This window comes from Centruroides vittatus, unplaced genomic scaffold (assembly GCF_030686945.1).
Source record: "Centruroides vittatus isolate TY-2023 unplaced genomic scaffold, ASM3068694v2 scaffold_1167, whole genome shotgun sequence".
NCBI classification, from domain to species: Eukaryota; Metazoa; Arthropoda; class Arachnida; order Scorpiones; family Buthidae; genus Centruroides; species Centruroides vittatus.
Window position 1 is genome coordinate 1,485,903 of NW_027122671.1, and position 25,334 is coordinate 1,511,236.

Here is a 25,334-nt window from a genome sequence, read left to right on the forward strand (position 1 = left end):
ACTATCAACCGGTAGTTATTTAATTAAATGAGTTGTTGAACAAAATCAGAATTTAAGTAAGAAATATTTAACATAGAAATAAAGCCAATTAATTTATTTTAATATGAATTGTTTTACTTGTCTCCTAATTATGTCTTCATTATCTGGTATGACACAAAATCCTTTATATTATTTCAAATTACCATTTTAAAACATACAAGACTATACATAAATCTTTCCTTTATTCAAAATAACATCAGGACATTCTTTGTTTTTTTCTATTACAAATATGAACATAGATAATAATCTCTAAGATTGACTTAACTTCAAACAATATTACATTTGGGTAGTTATATTAATAATGCCTAAAACTTTATTGGTGCGTAATCTGAATGTTCTTATTAATTTATTCAAATAAAACTTTATCTGTACATTTTTATATTTATCCATTTTATTAATACACAGGGTAAAATTATCTCACAATTGGTTGTCTGTCTTATAATTTTCATACAAATACATTAAATATATTTTGCATGGAATATCTTTTTATCACATTCTTAGAAATATAAATTTTTCAGAAAATTTACAATTTTACAACAAGGATTTTTGACATTATACAATTTCATCATGTTAATAATGACTGACACTTTAATGTTTTGTATACAAATTGGCAGACAAACTAAATTTACAGTTTCGGGTGGGGAACACATTTGGTAATTTTTAGTTTAATTCAAAGCATTGACAAGACTGTCATCTTTGGCCCATGATGTGAAAATTTTTTTATCACCTTAAGGTATCTTCTGCTTAATGTCTGATAATTTTTCTTTTATTTTTTGGTGGATTACTCTAGAAGTCGTTAAGGTGTTTCCAAGAAAAAGGACAAAAAATATAGCTGCCGACCAAAGTACCTAAAATAAATTTTGCAGATAAATATAACATAATCTAGTTTTAAAATAACGATTTTTTTATGTTAGTACTTTATTTATTCATATACGAAATAAAAATATAGAGAATTTTAAAGATTATTTTCAAAACAAATATTTTCAAATAAATTTTTTGCATTAACTACTTTACAATTAAATCTTTTAACAGATGTAATTTTTAAATATTGATTCTATTGTGTTACAAAATAACAAGCTTTAATCCATATTTTAGCATAATAAAAATTCTATATTTTTGATAATTATAGTGGTAAAAGAAATAATTTTTTGTACCACAATGAGCATTTAATTCTATTAATATTTGGCTAACATAAAAAATTTTTTAAAAATGCATTGTCTCATACTAAATATAAATAAATACATTATAATTACAATAAATTTTCACTAACCTGCCATTCAATGCATTGAGGATGATCACTCAATTTATATAATGTGTAAGCATTATACAGTTGGAATATCTATATTAAAGATAAATTTATTATAAGTGTAAATTTATAACGTATATTTTTCTTAATATAATTTTTTTCTAAATTAAACTACATTCACTTTTGTATCCTAACACAATTTCTAAACGTGTCTAAAAACTACATAAACAAACCTTAAAAAATTTCTCACACGTAGTAATTCTTTTTGATTTGTAAGTTAATATTGAAGATGATATTTGATTATTAAAATGTGGAGGATTAATGATTGCTTGAGAAAATTGAAGATGCAATTATTCAGCTGTCTCTAAGAAATTGTCTTCATCCATTTTTGATAAAACACATCAACCATCACCACATACATTTGTAAAAATTTATAATGGGATAATCTATATAATAAGCTGGGAATGTCTTCTTACTTCAGACACTAAACAACTTGATGAGAATAATTGAACTATGTATAGTAGACTCTCAAATAACCAGCATCCATGGGGATTAGTAGATGCCAGAGCTACTAGTAAAAAGTAGATGCTTAGTTGTTTGAGAGCCACTAGTAAAAAAAAAGCCTACTAATTCTATACCCCATACTATACCATAACATATTATAAACTCTGTATTCACTTGATATTAATATTGAAATACAGTAATTAAAAGCAAATTAAGATAATAAAGACAAACTCAATGTAATATAGATTTATTATAAAAACAGCTAATAAAAGATCCCAACCAACCAGCATGTCAACACATGGTAAATTGGCAAGAGTGGGAGACAAACATCTCGTGTGAAGTGTAGCTTCCTACTAACTGCCACTTGGCACTAACTTCTACACTTAACTATTCATGATGGCACTCAATTATTGATGTTTGCTACACTCAGGTTTTCTTTTAGACCCTTTGGGGACTACAGCCTTGCAGCATAAAAACTGCATGCCAATATCAAACAGAGGATACTGTAGCCATATGTATGCCGTTCAGAGGGATCCTACCTTTCTCTACTGTCTATCGCCTCTCCCTCCTTCTTCCCCCCTTTCTCTTACCCTGTTTTCTGCCAGCTAAACACTTCATGTATGGCCGATGTCTGTCTTGTATGTATGTATGTATGTGTGAAGTGTGGGCTTACTCACAGCACAGCACACAAGTATAAACTTACATTTCTGATGAAAATTGATTTTATTTTAATTTTTACTTAAAATATTATTTCTTCAATTTTTATGCTAATTGCTTGAGTTCTGGTTAATGGAATATTCACAAACGTTTGCAAAATTCTTTTTTTATCATACTATTTTGAATGTGTTCAATAAGCAACTTCTGCATCTACATACTTCTGCCAGCATCTATATCACTTTTTCAAAACAGTCCTGAAAGCTAATTTTTATCATGTCTTTAATGACTTTTATCACTGCAGCTTGAATTCTGCTGCTTATTGTAATCAGCTCCCTTCAACTTTTCATTTTACAAATAAAAGGATGTGGGGTAAAAATCAAGAGAATATGATGTAAAAGTACTATTATACTTTTCTTGGTCAAAACATTGGTGGCTGGCTCATCAGAAAATTCCCTTCCAAGTGGTTGTTTGTTCAGTGGCTTTTCTTATTTTAACATATATTATATTTCACTTGAGGAAAAAAGTTAATAAACAAAATATAAGGATTGTCTACTGTATTAAATTTTAAAGTCTTATACTAATTCACATCATAAGCTGCCATGGTACACAGCCCATAGAGACAGACATCGTGCTCACAGTAAACACAATCTATTTCTTGAAATTTTAAAATGACTGGCCATGATATGAATATGAGCTGCCATGGAACAACTCATGTAAACCAATATTTGGCCCTCCATAATGTGCATTTTGTAACTTCTAATTTGAAAATGACTGATCACAACTTGGGCTGTAGGCTGCCATTTTTATTAGCTCTCTTTCTGTATTGATGAGCTCTATAATGGCCTCTTTATTTCTAGACTTATTACACCGTCATTAGACAAGATCAGCTTCAATATATCCATTTATTTTTAATAGTATGCATTTTAGACTTAAGTCCCTCCTTAGCATTTTTACAAATTTTCTGCAAAATTGACATAATTACAACTCCAAATCATACAAAGGAATTTTGACATTTGGCAATAATTGTTTACAATTTTATCTATATTCAATTGAAAAACAATTATTGCCAAATGTCAAAATTCCTTTGTATGATTTGGAGTTGTAATTATGTCGATTTTGCAGAAAATTTGTAAAAATGCTGAAGAGGGACTTAAGTCTAAAATGTATACTATTAAAAATAAATTGATATTAGTGTTTCTCATTTCCCGGTCTTTTGCTTCTCCCAGGATTCCGGGATAAAAGTGAACTGTTTCCTGGGATTCTGTGAAATCTTGGGATAGAATTACAGTAGAGCATTGTTTATCTGAATCAATTGGGGACTGGGGTCGTTCAGATAACTTATTTTTCAGATAACCGATTATGTACGAAAAAATATATTAACCTATCCAATGTTGAAATTTTCCTCCATTCCATGTCGCTTCGCATTGAATTTTCATCAATGTTAAGCCTAACGTAAATGTTTTAAAATAATAATTGTGGCTATTGTGTCGTTAAAAATTATTTCTTTATTTTCTTTTGACAAAATAAATATATTGAAAATTATAAAAACAAAAAAATTATATTTTGGAAGTTAATCTAGTATCAAAAACGTTCGATTCAGCACGACACAGTCTGACTGGAACGCTTTCGGTTAACCGACGTTTCGGTTGATTGGCTTTCAGATAAACATTGTTCTACTATAATTATAAGATGTACAAAATATTTTGAAATCAAATGATAAAATTATTTTGTCATTTTTTAAAGTAATTTAATATGTTCCTCGAAACCTCCTCTAAAGTAACCTCCAAAATAATATTAATAATGCTGTGTAAGATATATATTAAAAATTACCTTTGAACTTTGTAGAAATTTTCACAAATAGAAAAAAATTTATTAAAGTTTGCTGGAAACTGCATACAACGACAACAACAAAAAAATGCTTTGAATTGAGTTGAAAATTTAAAAACAATGAACTTAGATCAAACTTCTGACTTAAAAAGTAATTTTCGTTTTTAAATAAAACATATTACAAAATATTATTGTAAATTTTTAAAATAAGATTTAAAAAAGCAAAGATAGTCAATACTCCAATCACTCGATCTGCTTCCTATTTAACTAATGAAAATCCTGCTACCAAGAATGTCCTTTCTGATTCAATTCATGTAGGTAGAATCGTCTTTAATGCATTTAAGAGAAGACAGATGTGTTTTTTTCACCTGTAGCCTGGAAGATTTCTAGTTCATTTTCGAGATGCATTGCAGTACTTTCTTTTGCTCTCTAGAATTCTTGATTTGTCTATCTCAGCTGTTTTAATAGAAACATCAAGCTTATAGCCCAATAATTCAGCAGTTCGTTTGTCTTTAATAATCAGGTTTATGAAGAAAAACTTCATACTTGCAGACTTTGTACTCATTTGTATCCTTGCCCAATTTGCACAACCTGGCATTATGCAGTTATTGAAGCTACTGGGCATGGTTAAAAATTAAGACAGCATAAGCACAATCATTCCAGATATTACAGGTTCTGACAAGTAAAGAATTTTTAGAGTCCTGCCACAAATAAGCTACATATTGATTATTGACCATTTGTGACATTCCATAATGAGCAAAAATTTAAAAAAACTAATAAGTAGGTTTAAAATTAATAAATACAAATGAATTCTGACAGTTTATGAGTTAATTATACTTTCTATTTGCAAAATTTCCTCAACCTTAACACAAAATACAAAAAAAGTGAATTTTTAAGAAATTTGTGGGATTTCCCGGGTTAAAAATACAACCGGGATCCCAGGATTTGAAAAACCATAATTGATATATTGAAGCTAGCCATTACAGAGCTCATCAATACATTTTAAACTAACAAGAAGCATATTGTAGTAGTAGGTCTCTTTCTGCCTTGTGGGCACTAAGAGAACCTTTTTTCCAAGACCATCATAGGTTTGGCCAAACTCACAATGGGAGCAGCTGGATAGTGAAACAAGGAGCACAAAATTAAGACCATTCCTGAAAAATTCCTAATACGTTTTTTCAAGTGCCTGGGATTTAATCCTGTTCCCAGAGCTGCAGGAGGTAAAATGTTTGGTTCTAAGATGAAAGGAAACAATACTTTCACAATTTCTAATATGGTTACTTGATGCCTATAGATTGTTAGTCATAAGACAAGAAGTCAAAATATTCTGTGTTATACTCAATCTTATAGGAAAAAATCTCAGCCTATTTGTTAGTAAATAATTAATGCTATAAATTATGATGCGTTTATATTAATTGGAATGAATACTGAGACATTCTGACTCCTTGACAAGATAAACAAACTTTAACAGAGTGAAAACTTTATTTATTTGATATAAATATTTGAGATGGAGATGATTCATCTTCAGATAAAAATTTAAACAGAAAACTGAAAAGTAATTATATCAAAAACAGTTCACCACAATGTAACTGAATTCTGATACTGGATAGCAGTTTGTTTTTTTTTAACTCTTTCCACCCTGTGGGCCTTTTTTGCAAGCCCATTATGGTGGATTTGGCAGGCCCACAATGGGACGACCAGGTGGTGAGGGATGGGTACCAACATATCGGACCACCCCATAAAAAATTCCTGGGGATTATTCAACCTGTCTGAATTTGATCCCAGGTTCCCCAGAGCAGTAGGCTGCCACCTTGACTGCTCAGCCATCCACCATGACTGGATAGCAGTTAAGAAGTAATAGTACAGATCACTTGTTCAGATTAAGACATAAGAACTTGGGTACAAGAGTTCAGAATCTCCCACCAGTTACCATGCAATTAGAATACAAAAACATGTCAAATTGCAAAAAAATTTGCACTAATGTATTGTAAATTATTAAATTCTAAAACAAAAATTTATATTATCTACAGTCAAAATAGCAAATATTAATGATTCAAAACTAAAAGTTGGTTGATTTAATAGTTAAAAAAACTTTTTGAAATAATTAATATAAAATTTATTTAAATAATCATTACATAAAAATCTTGTTCTAAGGACTGTCATTAGGGGAAAGTCAGGGATTTTTCCCTGGGTCCTAAAAAATAGATGCCCTTAGTGGTTCCTATCCCTATAAATTAACATTACTTTTACTAACTAAAACAAAGTCTAAATCTGCTTATTATTATTAAAGTTTTGAACATGTTTTGGAACATACATAATTATAAAATATTTATACAGTGGTGCCTCATATGACATACTTAATCCGTTTCAGGTGCATGTCCGTTAAGTGAAAAGTCCATTATACAAAACACATTTTCCCATAGAAATACATGTTAAAACATTAATTCATTTCACAGCATAAAATAACCATACTGTATCATTAAAAAAAAATGAAAATGGAGCAGTTACCAATTATGCCAGGTAGTCAGATGTTGTGAGGAGGTGGAGGAACACTTTCTTCACCCATTCATACAGACACACACTTTTTATACATTGCAGCAGGTCTCTTTTTATTGTTTTTTAATTGGAGTCAGATTCAGGAGAGGCTACCAGGGTTTGTAGGGTCAACTCCTCTTGTTCCATCCTTTGTTTTCTGGCAGCTGGCTTCTTGAAAAACATGTCCAAGGTGGTCTGTTTCTCTCTCTTCTTCAACACCTGTTGAAAATGACAGGCAAGGGTGTCATTGTAGAGATCATTGATCCTGTTGGTCTCAGCTGTGTTTGGATAGTGAGTGTAGGTAAACTTCTGAACCTCTTCCCATTTGACAAGGAAGTCCTTGATGGCAACAGTTGAAATTGGTTGACTGGATTGCTCCTCCTCGTCAGATGAAGCTTCCTTTTGAGTTTCCATCATGTTCCTGGGCCAGAAGTGCTTGAAGCTCTTCAGTTGTCAGCTCTTCTTGGTGTTCTTCAATGAGCTCCACCACATCCTCTACCTCCACCTCCAATTCCAACTCTTGGGCCATCAAGATGATCTCCTGCACTTCTGTATCCTCAGCTGGTTCTTCCTGGGTCCATTCAGGAACAAGCCTCTTCCAGGCTGAATTGAGGGTCTTCTATGTGACTTCTCCCCAGGCTTCTGGATGAGTCTGATTGCCACAAAAACATCAAACTTCTCTTTCCAGAACTTTTGGACAATAGTGTCTCCACAAAGCTGACATTCTTCAAACACCTTCATAAAGAGAGCTCTGGTGTAGTTTTTTGAAGTTGGTAATGAAGGTCCTGTTGGGCATCTTCTTCCAGAAAAGACCAGTTTTGTCAGCATTAAAAACTTATTGCGAGCAGTATCCTTCATTCTTGAGAAATTGTTGAAAATCAACAGAGAACTTCTCTGCTTCTTCCTTGTCATTACTGCCAGCCTTACCATGACGCTGTGGATTCCACACCTTTTCTTGAACCTAAAAAACCACCCCCTGCTGGCTTTAAACTCCTCTTCTTCATTGCCACTGCTGCTGCTTGTTCCAGGAGTGTTTTTCTTCAACTCATCATAGATGAGTTTGGCTTTTTGACAGAACTTCTTGGGTAGAGATAGCACCTCTCACCTGCCTGTCATTGGTCAAAACCATCAACAGCCTTTCCATTTCGTCATGGAGTGAAAACCTACTCTTCACATGAAAGATCTTGGAGACTCCCTTGGCAACCTTGGCTGACTTGATGGCATCTTTCTTGCTTAAAATGGTGTTGATGTTGGTCTTGCTGAGACCAAACTCTTTGACAAGGTCACACTGTTTTATCCCACTTTTACTCCTTCTGATGATTTCTTGCTTTGTTTCAATTGAAATCACCTTTCTGTTTTTTTTAGAAGTCATGATTTGCACAACACTTGAATAAATGTAAATACCCTGCAATGAGGTGATGTACTTAATAAACAAGAGAGCAAGCCAAATCCCAATGGGAGCTTTGTACTTCAGGCGGCGAAGGAGCTCAACCATCAGGGCTACTTGTAAAGAAGAAAAAAAAAACAGCCTACTCTTCTGCAGCCAAAGAGCAACTGTTTTCAAAGGCTCCCTACCTACATCAAGAAGCTATTCTGGGAAGCCATGAAGGGGAAAACATGGAAATTGTCATGGGCATCGGCAAGAGTGGAAACATCATTTTCACTTGTTCGCAGAAAGTCCGTTGTTTGCCTCATGTAACTGCCGAATGGAAAGTTGTTCGCAGCACCGTGATACGAGGCACCACTGTAATTTTATAAACAAAGTTTTGCTTTGAAACATACTAATTCTGATAACATTAAATAACTGATAAGAATATCTGTGATTACAATAAGTGGATTCTACTGTATACAGTTTGAATTCATATTGAACGAATTAATATTATTCCTATCATTATACAATCATTGACTTTTGCTTTTTAGAAAATTTTCAACTTTTAAAACTAAATAACCTTGCATAAATAATGAAGAAATATTCCTAATGTGTAATTTGTTAACATATGTATCATAAATTCAAAAGAACAGAATTGACAATTATTTTAAATCAACTAACAAATATTTTTCTTTTGTCTAAATCTGTTTCCATCTTTATCTAGACACACAATTTTTATAAAAATTTCTCAACTTATGTTCAGATTCAGAATCTGACTACATTTCAATGAAATCATTGTAGATGATTTCATAATAATTCATTTAAATTCTGACCATCCAAAACTTGAGTGCTTTTGTTTTTCATAACAGTCTTTGAATTAGAATCATATTAAACAAAATTTCATTTTATTATATATTCTATATATATATATATATATATGTATGTATTCATGCATGCATGTATATGTACAGGAGGGTCTAATGATGTGTTTACTTGTTTATAATCGATCAGCGCCGCCGTAACTTATCCGTTACAATTCCCAGACACGCACCTGTTATCAAAGAGTTGACCGTTACGAGATTGACGGTTGCGATTTGCGCTGATCGATTATAAACAAGTGAACACATCATTAGACCCTCCTGTACAAATGAATTACTTATATACGTGGTACAATCCAAAAGTTCGGGGAATGCAGTAATCTATGACAACAAAAGCATGTATTTGAAGTTATAGTGTATGAAATGGATTCTACCAAACCACCTCTACGTGTTCAGGTTAATTTCACCCATGTCATGTGATTAAACCATGAGCGCTGCTGTTTTTTTTCCGGAGATAGTTACCTTTGTCCTGCGACGTAATCAAAGTGGAGTTTCAAGAACAACCTCCAACATTTCGACTTCACCGTGACCTTTCACCGTAGAATCACCGTACACCTTTCTTAGCAATTTTAAAATCTCCACAGGTGTTTTACCTAAACGCTGACAAAATTTAATGTTGGAGGTTGTTCTTGAAACTCCACTTTGATTACGTCGCAGGACAAAGGTAACTAACTATCTCCGGAAAAAAACAGCAGCGCTCGCGGTTTAATCACATGACACAGGTGAAATTAACCTGAACATGTAGCGGTGGTTTGGTAGAATCCATTTCATATGCTGTAACTTCAAATACATGCTTTTGTTGTCATAGATTACTGCATTCCCCGAACTTTTGGATCGTACTACATATAATACATTAGTAATAAAAAAAAAACTATACAAATTTAAAATTTATAAATGTAAATTTATCATAAAGCTCTTCTCATAATTAAATTAATATAAACTTATACTTACATATCCAAAATATAAAAATGGCAATAGGAAAGTAAGTCCTTTCCACATCCAGGAATGAAAACCCTCTGAAAAATTAAGAGTTCATTAATTCTCTAAATATAAATATTTTGTTTACTATTGAATAATGAAGTATGATTTTTATCATTAGTATATTTTCATAACTAAAGATTATCAACTTGTGATTCATTACATTTAAAAACAGATTCTCTTATTTTTCTATAGAAATAAGAGACATTGAAATTAAGGTTTTAAATTTTTATTTTGTAAAAACTTTTTAAATAAAAACAACTTATAAATTTTTAAATACAATTTACAAAATTTATGTACCAATTGTTATATCCATATTATACCTTTCACCTAAAGCTCGTAAACGATACAAACATCCTTGCTGGTAACTAAATTGCAAAAATTGCAATATACCTATTAATTAATTTTAAAAAATTGCATTAGTATTTTTAAATTAATAATATTTACACATATAATATTAATCATATATTAAAAATTGAATATACATTTATCATATAGACATACTTGTATAACAAGCGTAGACCATAAACTGTTTTCTAAATAAATCGTACATTAATCCATCAGGCCTATAATATTTGAAAAAAATTAAAATTTTTGCAATTTATATTCTGTTATTTTTTAGTTATTACATACCATACAATCAAAACACCAGCTTGTACAGTGGTAATGAAATGATTAATTCGCCACCATCCTTTCATTCTATTTAAAAATAAAATTTTAATAAAATTAGAATTTTTTTTTATGAGTTCGTTATTGAATATTATATTTTAAATATTATAAACATGTTAACATTGAAATATCTTACCGAGATCCATTGATAACTAAAATGCTTTCTCTGATTGTTAATGTACAATAATACCAAACCTGTAAAAAGTGGAGAATGGAATCTAGAACTCTGAAATAAAGTATATGAAAATAAAACTTTAAATTTTTAAAATCTTTTAATCTATGAAATTAAAGTTATTTACCGATATGACACAATTATGTCTAGAAATGACAGGATAAGAATGATAACTGTTACAATACATTTGAAATTTTCATATTCTTCTTTATATTTCAATCTGTAAAAGAAAATAGTTTACTTGTACACTTTATATAAACTAATATTTTGAAATTCTTTATATTTCTTATAATATTCAAATAAGATAAGAAAAGAAAAGCTACGTTTTCAGAATATTACATTTTGTTTTACTATACTCTAGGCATGGACAATCTTCCTATAGTAAAGGGCCATGCAATAGTGTTTTTATCTGAGATTGGACCAAAATACTAAGAATATCAGATTTTATATACATTCTACATAAAGGAAATTCTATATATCTAAACAAAATCTGAATATTAAGTTTCAAATCTATCACTTATAGCCTTATGGACTTTTTCCACTAAGTATGTGGATTTATTGTAAATTAGTTAAGATGGAAATATGTTTCCCTTTCTCTTTTACACTATATTGATTGTATAATAATATTCAACTTTAATTCTATTAGGAACTAAATACAGAAAATAAACAGCCACCAGATAAAAATAATTACTTGTTGTTAAATATAATCAATAATTGAGTTTTTTATAAAATAATTTTATAAATTCAAAGTAACATTTATTCATTATTTAATATTTCTTAAACATTTAATTATGATATAATTGAGTACTTACCTATCATCTTTGTTCATTAAATTAACACTTACGTTTCCAAGAATGACTTTAAGGTAGAGTCTAATGACAAAAATATATATTTTAAAATTAAAAAAAAAATATGTAGTAAATCATAAAATTAACAGAAAAATTCAGAATAATTCTATATAATGTTAATAACTTTTAATCTGAGATTCATTAATAATTTATTCCAACATTAAAAAAATATTAAAATTAACTAAATATCTTGGTTTACATGATAATTTTAATATATATATATAATAATATAGAAATATCATAGAAAATCATTTAAGTATTTAAAATTTTTTCTAATATATAGTGAAAATTTATCATCATAGGAGAATATTAATGATGATAAAAATATTAAAAATTCAATTAATATCTATAATGACTACTAATAAATAAATCAAAATACCTTACATAAAAGCTAAATAATGAAGTTTGCATCTGTATTTTAAAATACTCTTTAAATTCAGATATCAACAAGATTTTAGGTAGCAATAAATATACATACATTTTCAAAAGAAATTTCTAAATGAATACTAACTTATACATCTAGAAGTTAAATATAATTTTTTATACAATACCCATTTTTTCTTGGTAATACAGATTCCATTTCTTTCAAGCGTTCATATCTTGTTTTTATGTTCTCTTTTAGTTGAGAAACTTTAGCCTTTTCTTCAGTACTTAATGATTTAAAACTAAAAATTGAAAAAAATTTTATTATATGAAATCAATTAAATTATTACAGTGATATTAGTGGTGCTAAATAATTAATTATACTAATAACGAGCAAAAATTATTGAGACATCGTCACAATGCCAGACTGCAATTTTTAATCATATTTTTGATTTATTTAATTTAAAATATACAATCTAGATCTCAAATTACTAGTGGCTTGCCTCTGTACATCATTACTTTTCCTGACAATAACAGAGTCATGCTGGTCATCTATGTAACTCCAATCCAGGAAAAATTTTTGAATTGAAATCATGTGACTTCCAGTCTATACCAGAAATTTTATACAGTTAATTGACCTCCTGCCCTTAAGCTTTCCATATCTCGTCTTGACTTTCATCTATCTAACAGTGTTCTCGAGATTAAGGAAGTACAGACAGACAGACAACAGTGGGAATTTATAGGTCTGCAATCTTTTTCAAACCAACCCAATTAGGATAAACACTGCACATGTAACCAAAATCCAGCAAGAAGAAACCAGAAAAAAGCAAATGCTTTTATCCTTGTTTAATGGACATCGTCAGGCCCTGATGATTTCCATTAAAACATGGATGCTTTCTTCTGGTTTCTTCTTGCTGGATTTTAGTTATATGTGCAGTGTTTATTAATGTGTACACAGTTTTGAGTAGTTGAATTTAATAATAAAGATAGTATAAATACTATTTTTTGTATAATACAGAAAATTTTATCCAATATCACTAAATATAAAATTTATCATTTCAATGATTTTAAAAGTTTTAGAAAATTTCTATTTTTCCTTTTCTTATAAATTTTTTTAAAGTTTTATTCTATTGATTCCTGCTTGGAAGAAAAAAATAAGCTTACTCAATTAAATTTACAATTAAATAAAATATTGATAAAGTAGAATATAAGATGAATAGAATAAAAGGCAAAAAAAACAAAATTAATGGAGGAAAAACAACTAAATAATTCATAATAACGTTTAACACACACTATGAATTTCTCAATCATTTTCCTCCATTCATTTTAATGTATTTTGTAATCTCATTAATTAACCTTGACATGGTTATGTTTTTTAATTTAATATATAAAAATAATAAAATACTGGTTTCAAAATCTCATTATATAATTCAAACTAAACCCTAACAGAAATTTTTATTGCATTATCACATTTTCTCTAAGTATAACAAACAAATAGAGAGAAATTTAGAATAGAATTACATTCTATTTTTCTATAATATATAATTTCAACAATCAGCACTTTAAATTTTTATTAAAATTGAATAAATAAAGCTAACATACCTTTCTAAAGATTGAGAAATTTGTCCCATACGATATCTATGGTGTCCTGTTGATTTTACACACACCGCTTGCAATTTACACATATTATCAACACTTTTTAGGTAATTTTTATGAGTTTCCTGAAAATATTAATTATTTTATTACAAAACTATAGTAAAATTTTATCTAATTTAAAAACAAAATAATTTTATTAAATAGAGTTTTCTTGTTCAAATATTGTTTCAAATATTCAATCTCCATTCATTTAGTAATAACTATAATCATAAATGAGATTAATTTCTAACCGATTTTCAATCTAAATTATGCAATTTATAAAAATTTTTGTTTTTTTAATAATCCAGAATAAATAGTTCTTTTGAAATTTATACAAAATATCAAAACCAAATAACAAACTAATTGAATTTATATACTAAACATTAAAGACTGGTACAAAAAAATCAGTTTAGCATTTAGGATCAGAATTGTTATTGTTGCTTGAATTTGTTTATCAGTTTTAATAAATAAAATATATATTTTTAAGAAAAATTTAAATTAAAATCTAATCGGCATAAAATTAGCAATTTAGTTACTTCAGTTTGATTAAACCAATTTTATAATTAATAATCATATCGTCATCAATTATAAACATTTATATAAAAAGATTCAGAATATTTGAACAATATAAATATATTCAAAAATATAAACTATAAAATAATTTGAATGTATAAATAATTTCATTATTTAGAATAGAGGAAAATAAATTTTTTATTAAAACTTTATAATAATGTGGTACGCAATGAGACAAAAAAAACTCCTCGAAAGTTTAGTAGTATACAAGGATCATTAACACTTCACCTTATCCAGTTCTTGCCACAGTTTCTTGGAATATGGAGATGATTGTCAATGTCACGTGTCCAAATGGCATTTCAGTTCATAAGACTTTGCCCATATTTTGTCAATTGTAATAATATGACGAAGGAAGGATTTTCCTTCATGCATGTAATGATCTAAATAACTTCAAACACTTTCCATTCATTACTATTTCTGCACATTCTTCAAAGCATGAGATACTCATCTTGCAACAACTTTGTGCTTTTCCAGCTTCTTCATCAAGATATGGAAAATACCAGAAGCTACAATGCTTACTTTAGTACTCATTTCTTGGTAAGTCCATTAACAATTAATTATCCTCCAATAATCTCAAAATATTTTCTTCTGCATGCTGTTCATCTGTTACAGTGATTAAATGGCTGCAACAGCATTTTGTCCACATACAACTTGAATTTTGATAAAATATTTTTCTTGGCAAGAGTAAACATTCTTGAAAACTTACAAAAGTAAACATTGTTTAAGTTAATAAAATAAACACTTAAATGTTTGATGTTTTCCTATTTTTTTACAAATATTATTTATTGTTTCTATTTATTAATCTAATTGTGAACATGTGTGTTGTAAAACTTGTACATATGAAATTAGTGTTGTGCCCTATTTTAAAATGAATAATATATATTCAATCTCTTGTGTGTTGAGTAAACACCCTGATGTGAAGCTATTACATCAATGCAGTGAAAGAAGTGCATTATTTTTCTGGGAAACATTACATATTTTGACCAACAATACTATCAATAGATTCACATTAGATCTTTCCAAATTATGGGTAGTGCTTTACAAACAGATGAAAAATAAAACAAATAAGTAACCAATGTAAACCAGCCATTATTTTATACTTTTAAGCAAACCTCAATATTATATTTTTACTTAATACATATATGTTTCCAGGTGTTTATGCAATTTTCTTTGAAACATTAAATTACATCTCGCATTTCATGTTTGTTCTAATTTTAAAATTTTAATACAATACAATTAACATTTTATTAGTTATGTAATACTTAGTGTAACATTTATAATTTCATATTTTAATATTTATGAATGTATGTATATTACATATACTTTTGTAAAACATGTTTTAAATAACTTAGTATTATAAATTATTTTTCAACTAAAAACTTAATATTTCATCTGAATAAATATTAAGCAGATCTATCTAAATTTTTTATAACAAAAACTTATTTATGCCAACTATATAACTTTCAGAACTGCCTAATTGACTTTTTTTTAATGAGAAAAACTGTTTTTTCGACATATGTTTAATCTAAAATTAATGTAAATAGCCAGTGTTCAAATTCTACTTGCATTATATATCTGATCCACTAAAACTGACTTTGCGTAAAGATAAATTTAATCACAATTCAAATCAATAATCACAACATAATGTTTTAAAGTGCAATCATAATATAAATCAACAAACTTTTGCATATTTTATTATTTTTAGTCTAAATAAACAACAAATAATTTTTCCAATAAAGAAAAAAGAAAACAGTTGATTAAATAATTCTTAAATTATAAGATATATTCCAACAATTATAAACTTCACTGGGCTGCAATTTGAAAAAATTGTAGACCTATAAATTACCACTGTTGTCCATCTGTCTTTCCTTAATCTCCAAAATGATGTTAGATAAATGAAATTCAAGACCAGATACGGAAAGCTTAGGGGCAGGTGACCTTTATTAACTATATATGAACGTCCAATGCAAATCAGAAATTCAATTCAAAACGTTTCCCCTGAAAGGAGTTAGATAGATGACTGGCATGACTCTACTGCTAACAGAAAAGTGTGATGTACAGGGGCAAGCCACTACTAATTTGAGGTAGTAAGCATTTATTTTAAACTAGCTGACCCCGCCACACGTTGCTGTGGCTCAAAATGTATCTATTATAAATGTATAACACTTCCCCGTGGGGGGAATTTCAAAAAATCCCTTCTTAGTGTACATTCTTTTGACGTACCCTATTAAAACGCAATCAAAAACGCATCTAAAATAGTATAATAAAAGTCAAGTTCTTCACAGTAAGCCTTAATCCTGTCCCTCTCCCCCGCAAGGAAATACCGAAAAATCCCTTTTTAGTGTATATTCTGTTGACGTAACCTATTAAAATGCAATTAAAAACGCAAAAAACCGCATGTAAAATAGTATAATAGAAGCAGAGTACTTCACGGTAAGCCTTAATCCCATCCATCTCCCCCCAGTAGAGGAATTTCGACATGTATATTATATAAAAACACGTGCGTACTCGAATGCAACGTTGTGTCAAAATTTCAAAGGAATCGGTAGGAACAAACAAACGTTATATTTTATTTATATAGATAGATAGAAAATGATCTGCTTTAGTCCATTCTCACAGAAAAGCATATTGCCTCACAGAAAAGCAAACTTATGGCGTCAGAAGTTAGCGCCATCTGTTGGACGTAAAAGCCTTAATCCATATATAAATATATTTTTGAAAGGGAGGAAATGGCAGTCTTCACATATGCCAGAAACCTTCACGGGAGTGTATTAAACAACTTCCCGAAGTTTCATGGCAATCAGATAAATCATGTAACCAAATACCTTTGACCTTTACATTTCATGGTAATGCATGAAGGACAAACACACACACAGACAGACAAACAGGCAGGCATACATACATTCGTTTTTATATACCGTATTTTATGGACTATAAGACGCTAGGTTAATTTTTAAGCAATTTTAAAAAAAAAAATACCTGTAAGACGCTATGGACTATAAGACGCACCTGAATTTTGGAGGCAATTTTTCGAAGAAAAAAGTGCGTCTTATAGTCCGTAAAATACGGTATATAGATTAAATAAATTAAAAATATGATTAAAAATTGCAGTCTGGCATTGTGACAATGTTACAATAAATAACTGCTTGTCCAAATTTAATTTGATATTCTAAGAATCCATCAAAATGAAATATAGGGGAAACTGGCATAAAATCACAAACTAAGATAAAACCTATAAGACACTATGGTTATACTGGTTTATATGGTTTAGACACTGGTTATATTTTAAAAAATACCACAAAATACATTTGAATTTATCTATGCTGCTCATGAGGTGAGAGCAGCAATAATTATAAAGTTTTGACATCATAAAGAGTCTTTTGTTGAAGGAAGAGGAAAATCAAGAAAATTCTTCTCTGCAATGAAATATTGTGTTTTTTGCAACTTTTTATCACTGTAGACTTAATCCATAAATAATTGAAATGTAATACATTCAAATATAAGTGATTTTTTTTAAAATATCAACAAACTATTCCTCCATCTCTATAGATTAAACTATATTATTAATTTAGAATAAAATGAAATATCAGTTGCCTGGATAAAATGACCTACTGTGTCATTTTATCCTAGTGCTTTGACAGTGTTCAAATTAAAGGTTAACATTTTATGTAATGATACTAACACAGACTATAATGTGATAGGCCTGAAGAAATTCAAGATGAAAAAAACTTCAACTTTCAAAATATTGATGAAAGTGACTGTTTGCTTCTACTGTGATGACCTTTACATTCATTCTGAACCTGGAGAAACACTGCTTAAATGTAAATGTTTTTTCTGAGCAAATAATAAATGTGCAGTGCAGACTTCACCAAGAGAAAAAAAAAATTTTATGTGATTTATGCAAAAAGTGATTCAGGTGTATCATTTTATCCCAGCAACTAAGGCAAAATGAATCAGTATCATAATTTTTTGAAAAACACCTGTCACTTAACAGACGAACAGTCTGTTAAGTGACTGTTTTATCATTTGTTTTATTAAGCCAAGTTCTCCTAACATAAATAAGTTTTAGATGAAAAATATATAATCATATATATATTTGTTATTATGCAGTTATGTACAGTACACTATTTACTTTTTTAACTAATAATCATTAAATACATATACATACGTATACACATACATGTATATGTACTAATTTACTTTTAATTAAAACAGCTATTAATATACTTTTTCTTTATGGCTAAGCTTATCACTTTCACTTGATGAATAATCAATTTTTTATCATTAACTAAATATACTGGATTTAATGAATAAGAATAATTTACTGCACAACAGATTTACAGAAGTGAATTTATTTTATATTACATAAAATGACTTTTTTTTTCTATTTAAAAACTATTTTTATTCAAATTTCAAGTTAAAATAATTTTAGATAACACTTATTTAATCTTTGCCTTAAAATAATCTTTTGTTTGATAACTTTAGATAAAATTTGTTTAAATACTGTACATTTTAAAGATTATTAAAATGAAGTTTTTAATTCATTGCTAAGATATGATTTACTGTTTTGAGGTGTATCATAATATGTAATTGCTGAAATTAAATATATAAAGGACAAAAAATATTTCAGTATATATTTATATTATACTTTATATTTATATATTTATATTTTAATTTCTAAAAATAGATCGATTTCTTACTATTAAATTTAAAATCAAGTTAAGTTTTTTTTTTGCTTTACATTTTTTATCTATAATTTCAATTGATATTTTATATGATAAAATAGTAACTAAATGCTATAATGTGATAAATAGAATTAATATTTTTTAAAAAAGCTTTCAGTTAAAAGAAAGTTCAAAGAAGGATATCATGGAATAATTTATTTTTCTAAATTTTTTTAAATTAAAATTATTACAAAATTTTTCATTAATTTTGTAAATAATTATTTTAAAATATGTACCAGTTAATATAAAATTAATTAGTCATTTATTCAATTAATTGATAATTATATATAATTATGATTTATGATAAATTTATAATCTGAAGTCTGAAAATGTCTTTCATATTAGTACTGGGTCTTAATATATCAATGAACAAACACTAATAAACAGAATAAATGTGTGTTTTAAAGTGAAATTTTACATATAAAACTGATTTCATAGATTTTGGAATTCATAAACACACTGATTCTAACAATAGACAAAACTCATTTGATTTGTCTTCAATTAATAAACTTTATAAAACTGACTGGATGGCCATGGCAGTTAAGGCATAGACTTAACACTTTGAAGATCTAGATCAGATCCAGGCAAGCAACTTCCTAGAAATTTTCATGGTCTGTTCTGGATATGTTTGGCTCCATCCCTCATCATTACAGTTATTCTTTATTTTAAAGAACAATCCCTTATTTTAGCTAAACCGTCCTTGTTCCTTGTTGAAACGAGAAATGATGCAATCTGTCCTTTATTTTCATTTTTCAATATCTGCATTGCATAATGGCAGTGACAGATCTCTGTACAAGTGTATGCCTATCTTACTATACCTATACAGAAAACTATAATTTTTAAATTGAAATCTAAAAAATATAAACAATGTTTAATTATTCACTAAAAAAATAATGTTTTTAGCAAATGACTAAAAAGATTCAAGCCCAAGGACAACCGTTTAAAATGGAAGAAAACATTTATTTTCATTTCTTTTATTTTTTCTGGTTTATTGGTATTTACATCTAGTTGAAATTATTTATATAAAAAAATCAGATTAATGTTATCTATGGTAGCGAACATGGCGGCTTGTCCCTGAAACAGTGGGGACGCACGTTCTAACCTAACCTATTCTAATAAATCACCATAATTATTGCCAACCAAATTATTAGAATAGGGGTAATTTAGCAGAATAGGTTAGGTTAGGTTATAACATGCATCCCCACTGTTTCAGAGACAAGCTGCCATGTTCGCTACCATAGGTAACATTAACAAAAAATTATTTAATTTTATATTTTGGGATAGAAGTGGATGGAGAAAAAGTTGAAGATTGGTAGTATTAATCATTTTTAAGCATCCTTTAATCCAATTGTAAGAATCTGGCCAGTTACTACCAACTGTTCCCACTGTAGGCTTGGTATGGCTTCATACCCATATCAGGTATGAAAAAAGGGGTCGTCCTCTTAGTTAACTCATCAAATAAAAGTATATAATTTCTTACTGTCCGTGAATTATCGAATAATTCACCGTATCCACGAGTATTAGCTTATGTATACGGTATGCCAATATTCGTACGGTCATACAAAACATATATTTTTTTGAAATATATAAAACATATTTCAGAGATATTACAAGTTTATCCCAGCATAAATAATCCTATCACAAATCTATATTTATATTTTTGTAGTAAACATTCCCGAACATTACAGATTTGAATTTTATAATATATGTTTTTCCTTACATGACACATTAACTGTAATCCATAATAAATTAATCATAAAATATAGATTATTTCAAATAATTTTATCAATTTGATCAAAATATAAAGTATAGAATGTAATTTCTATATTACATATATACTGCACAAGTATATTATAATTAATATTGTGTGGATGTGTTAAATAATAATAAGCAAAAATTTAAATATTTAACTCATACAATCTTTTCTTAAATAATATAAAATTAATATTAAAGAATTCCATAAACAATAATTTTTCTTAATACTTCTGTTCAGTATTAAATCATTGAATAAATGACATATTAATTCACCTGATATTCGTCATATTCTTTATTAAGGGATTCCCATTCATCAAACACTCCTTCTAGTTTGGCTTCCATTATGTTTTCAAAATTTGATTTTCAGCATGTCAACATCTACAAAAAATGAGAAAAAAACAGCCAAACAACGCCTCCTTGTGTATTTTTTTATTTTTTTTTTAAATAAATAAATAAATAAAAAGTAAACGTTCTCACTTTCGAATATTTTTTAAAAATACAACAGACACGTATAGTTTTGTTTCTAGTATAATTTTAAAATCGATTTGCCACTTGTTTACAGAACTTCGATTTAAAAAAAAAAAAAAAAAAAATTACGAAGACCTTGAAGTAGTTGGCGGATAGCGGTAAATTCCTGTATATAATTATTGAATATATAATTTTTTTCAATAATTATATTAATATTGCTGTTATTTTTAATTATGTACGCAAAAAAGTATTTTAAAAATGTGTGTGTGTAAATTTATCAAATTATTATTAAAGGTAATTTGACAGGCGCATATTTTATTCAAGATACGTTATATAAATATCCGTAAACTTATTTTTAATTTAAATATATTACTAATTTATTTTTTTTAAAAACGCTTTTTTGTTAACGTAAATTTAAAAATGTAATGTTTAATTTAATTTAATTTAATTTAATTTTTTTGTTCGTTGCCCGACCACATTCTCAATTCATTATAATAAAAATTAACATTAATATCAGGAATTTTGTGGTATTAATACTTAATAATTTACAAGTAAAATTTTTTTGCATTATTTTTCAAACTTTTAAAGTTTAAAAAAATTTTAATTTTTTTAAAAAAATATATATTGTATGGACTGGCAACACAAATGTTAACCACGTGATCTGTAAGTAAATGTTTCTGAACAAGTACCGTGTGTAATTGAAATATTTGAATTATTTTACTTTTAGCTGGAACTAAAAATCGTAAAAAAACAGAATTATATAGATAAAATATGTAGTAAATAAAACTTATACATTGACGAAGAAAATGAGAAAGTAATTTCATTTTAAATGCGATAAGAAAGTCTGGTTAATGTAACCCTCGGTGCCAAGATGGCGGTTCGTCTCCGATTCCAGCAAGGAAACAATGGGACGCACGTTCTAACCTAACCTAACCTATTCTAATAAATTACCATAACTAAAAGCAACCAAATTATTAGAATAGGTTAGGTTAGGTTAGGTTAGGTTAGAACGTGCGTCCCATTGTTTCCTTGCTGGAATCCGAGATGAACCGCCATCTTGGCACCAACGGTTACATTAACCGAAAGGGTAGCTATTACCTTTAACGATTTTTTTTTTTTTAATGAAATGCATCATTAGACGAATGTTCCAAATTACATCATGTATTGTGAAGATAATGATGCAATTGTGTATTTGAAACAATAAAAAAATTGCATTATTTATGATTACAAAATAGAAATTTACAATTAAACTTATACTGTATTATCGTTAAACTTAATGTATGTAAATTATTTAAGTAACCTAAGGGTAAATCATTCTGAATATAGAGTAAATGATTCCCTTTTGTTTAGCAATTTGCTTGTATCAAGCTTCCTCTCATAACACGGTGTAAATCATTCATATGAATTTAACTGTTCAATATTATATTTAATTGGAGGAATATATAGTGAGTTTTCTGTATAAACTTGTGCTTACATAGCCATAATAAAGTGTGATCTCGATAGTCGAGATACATAAATCGTTGCTGATATCATAAATCAGCAAAGTGCCATCATAGCATGCAAGTTTTGTGCAAATGAGGCAACATAGCAGCACACTCATGCAACAAAATGTAATTTTTACTCTATAAAATATAAAAATGTAAATTTATATAGAGTAAAATCATTTCTGACAAATAGCCATCTACAACTGTTATCAGTAGCTTGTCAGGAATGCCACAGAAGGTATTTGGATGATTCCTTGCAATACAGAGCTGTTCATTTTTGCCTTGTACATTTGAGTGTTGCTTGAATTTTGAACCTGAGTGTATTTAGAATAAATAACATGAGTACAGAAGACAATAGTTTGAGTCTATTCAGTTTTTGTAATTATTATTATTTACAGAGGTTCTAGTAGGAAAATTTGCAATTATAAAAAGACAATTTGAATATTTTCAAATGAATTTTTACGTACAAGATTTCAAACAACATAGTTTGTCATTTATGTTTTGCAGATGACATCGTGCAAGTGACCTTCATTCATGTGCAAACACTTCCCATCTTTAAAACATGCTATGCATGGATTGGTACAACATGAATATATATTGATGCCCACAAAATATTGTCTTTATACCTCATTCTTTGTTTAAAAATTCTCAAAAGTTAATAACAGTATTTATAATTGCCCATTTTTCTTCCAGACTATAAATAAATGATGTTAAGGCCACTTGTGTTGGAAGTTTTATATTATTACCTCTACTCATTAAAAATTTACAATAACAAAGTGCATCATTTATTCTAAAACCATTTTCTGGATTCTTAATTAGCATTATGTAAACAGAGGAACAGATACTGATTAGGAATCAAGGTATTAATCCTTTTAAAAAATGTACTTTTGAATGTTTGTGATTGTTTTAAGTGACCTTGAAAATTATTTCTCAAGATAAAAAAGTTCCATCTGATTCCTTATGCATGGCTTCATAAATAACTACATTAACAAAAATTAATGTAGCCAGTATTTTTGGAATTAAAAAGATGCAAGGGACTTTTGACTCACCCTGTATATAATGTATATATAAAATGGCAATTAGGCTATATACATTTAAAATTTGGCAATTATTTTGGAAATTACACACTAACATCAAAAAAATGTTTATTTCTATAATAACCTATCGTAGAAAACAATCAAATACCAAGAATAGCTGCTGCTTTTATATGTATAAAAAATATTAATTTTTAATTTTGTTATATGTTTTAGGTAGATGCATGATCCTTATCAAATATACAAATAATTTTCTATCTCATTAACTTGTATTTTTTCTATTTTATGGGTTTAATAATAATATATCTGTTTATTAACTAATATAAACTTTGGTATTTCATTTGGAACTGATTATATACTTCATGATGGTTTATTTTAATGATGATATTAACTAAAGAAGTTAATTAATATAAACCAATACGATAGTAACACTAAATCCAAATAGAAATTCATAAAAAAAATATATATTTATTAAATTTCTAAAGAATAGAAACTGAATTTTCGAAACATGCATTATATATAAATCTATTCTGTAAAATGGTAAGTTAATCCAGATCTACTGTATTGGTTTTCCATATATATATTTGCATTCAATTAAATCTTTGTTTCTTATAGGATTAAAAAATACTATGTGTTTTTATTATTGAAATTGAACATATGACAAATTTTATGTTAAAAACAAACAATAGATTTCTATATCGATTGATGATGAATTTAATTACAGAATGTGAGGAAAAATATCATTAAGTCTATTTTCAAATGGCATAGTATATAGAAACCCAAGCTATCAGTTATGGAATAGAAGACACCATTAATTAGATTATTAATAAAGTAATAGTTATTTCCAATTGTAAAAGAATTTCTGGTATTATTATATAAATTTCACATGAAAGGAAATACCATGAAAGTGTTAAATTGCCAATAGTTTTGACAATCATTTTAACATTGAACTTTTTATTTTATAAAATTTACTGTAAATAGAAACCAATTTTTTTCAAATGTAGCAACATGACTATTGTATATTCAAGGATTGCAAGAATTCATAATGCCTTCTGTTCAAGAATAAAAATTAGATTAAATTACACTCAAACAAGCAAATTTTCCAAAGTACTAAAACATTTATTTTAGCGAGGTTGAGGCCGAAGTTTTAAATGCAAAAATGTGTACGTCGGACATTCAGTGCCATCGTAAGCCTAGAAGTTTGACAATGGTGTTTGGAAAGTCAGTGGAATCATGCTCGACATTCCAAATGCCACTGTCAAATTTCTAGGCTTACAGGAAAGCGGCACTGAATGTCTGACGTACACGTTTTCGCGTTAAAAGCAAGGTTGGGCCAAAGTTTTAATGTGATTTATATTGTAGTTCCTTTTAATTCTTTAATCTTAGATTAAATAAAAATATAATTATCTGTCCATTTAATCAAATTTTTTTTTCATTTAAATTTGATATGTATTAAAATTAATCATTTAAGTTAAATTGTTAAAAACATTCTTAAGAATTTTAAATATAATTTTTTTTTTTCAGATTATGACATATTTGAAATTTGAATTGCACAAAACAGTTTAATGATAAGTTG

The 25,334-nt window shown here is 28.1% G+C and overlaps 1 protein-coding gene across 1 annotated transcript; it reads right to left on the bottom strand.

Moving 5' to 3' along the window:
• Positions 1-202: 202 nt before the first annotated feature.
• LOC136986639 (ion channel TACAN) lies at positions 203-21,331 on the bottom strand. Its single transcript, XM_067284222.1, has 13 exons — positions 21,250-21,331; positions 21,046-21,150; positions 13,688-13,806; positions 12,274-12,387; positions 11,687-11,746; positions 11,002-11,094; positions 10,839-10,928; positions 10,667-10,732; positions 10,538-10,599; positions 10,334-10,426; positions 10,007-10,071; positions 1,310-1,378; positions 203-887 (listed from the first exon to the last, which is right to left on the bottom strand). The coding sequence occupies exons 2-13, from the start codon at positions 21,112-21,114 to the stop codon at positions 768-770; spliced, it is 1,020 nt and encodes a 339-aa protein (XP_067140323.1). The 5' UTR covers positions 21,115-21,150; positions 21,250-21,331; the 3' UTR covers positions 203-767.
• Positions 21,332-25,334: the final 4,003 nt, after the last annotated feature.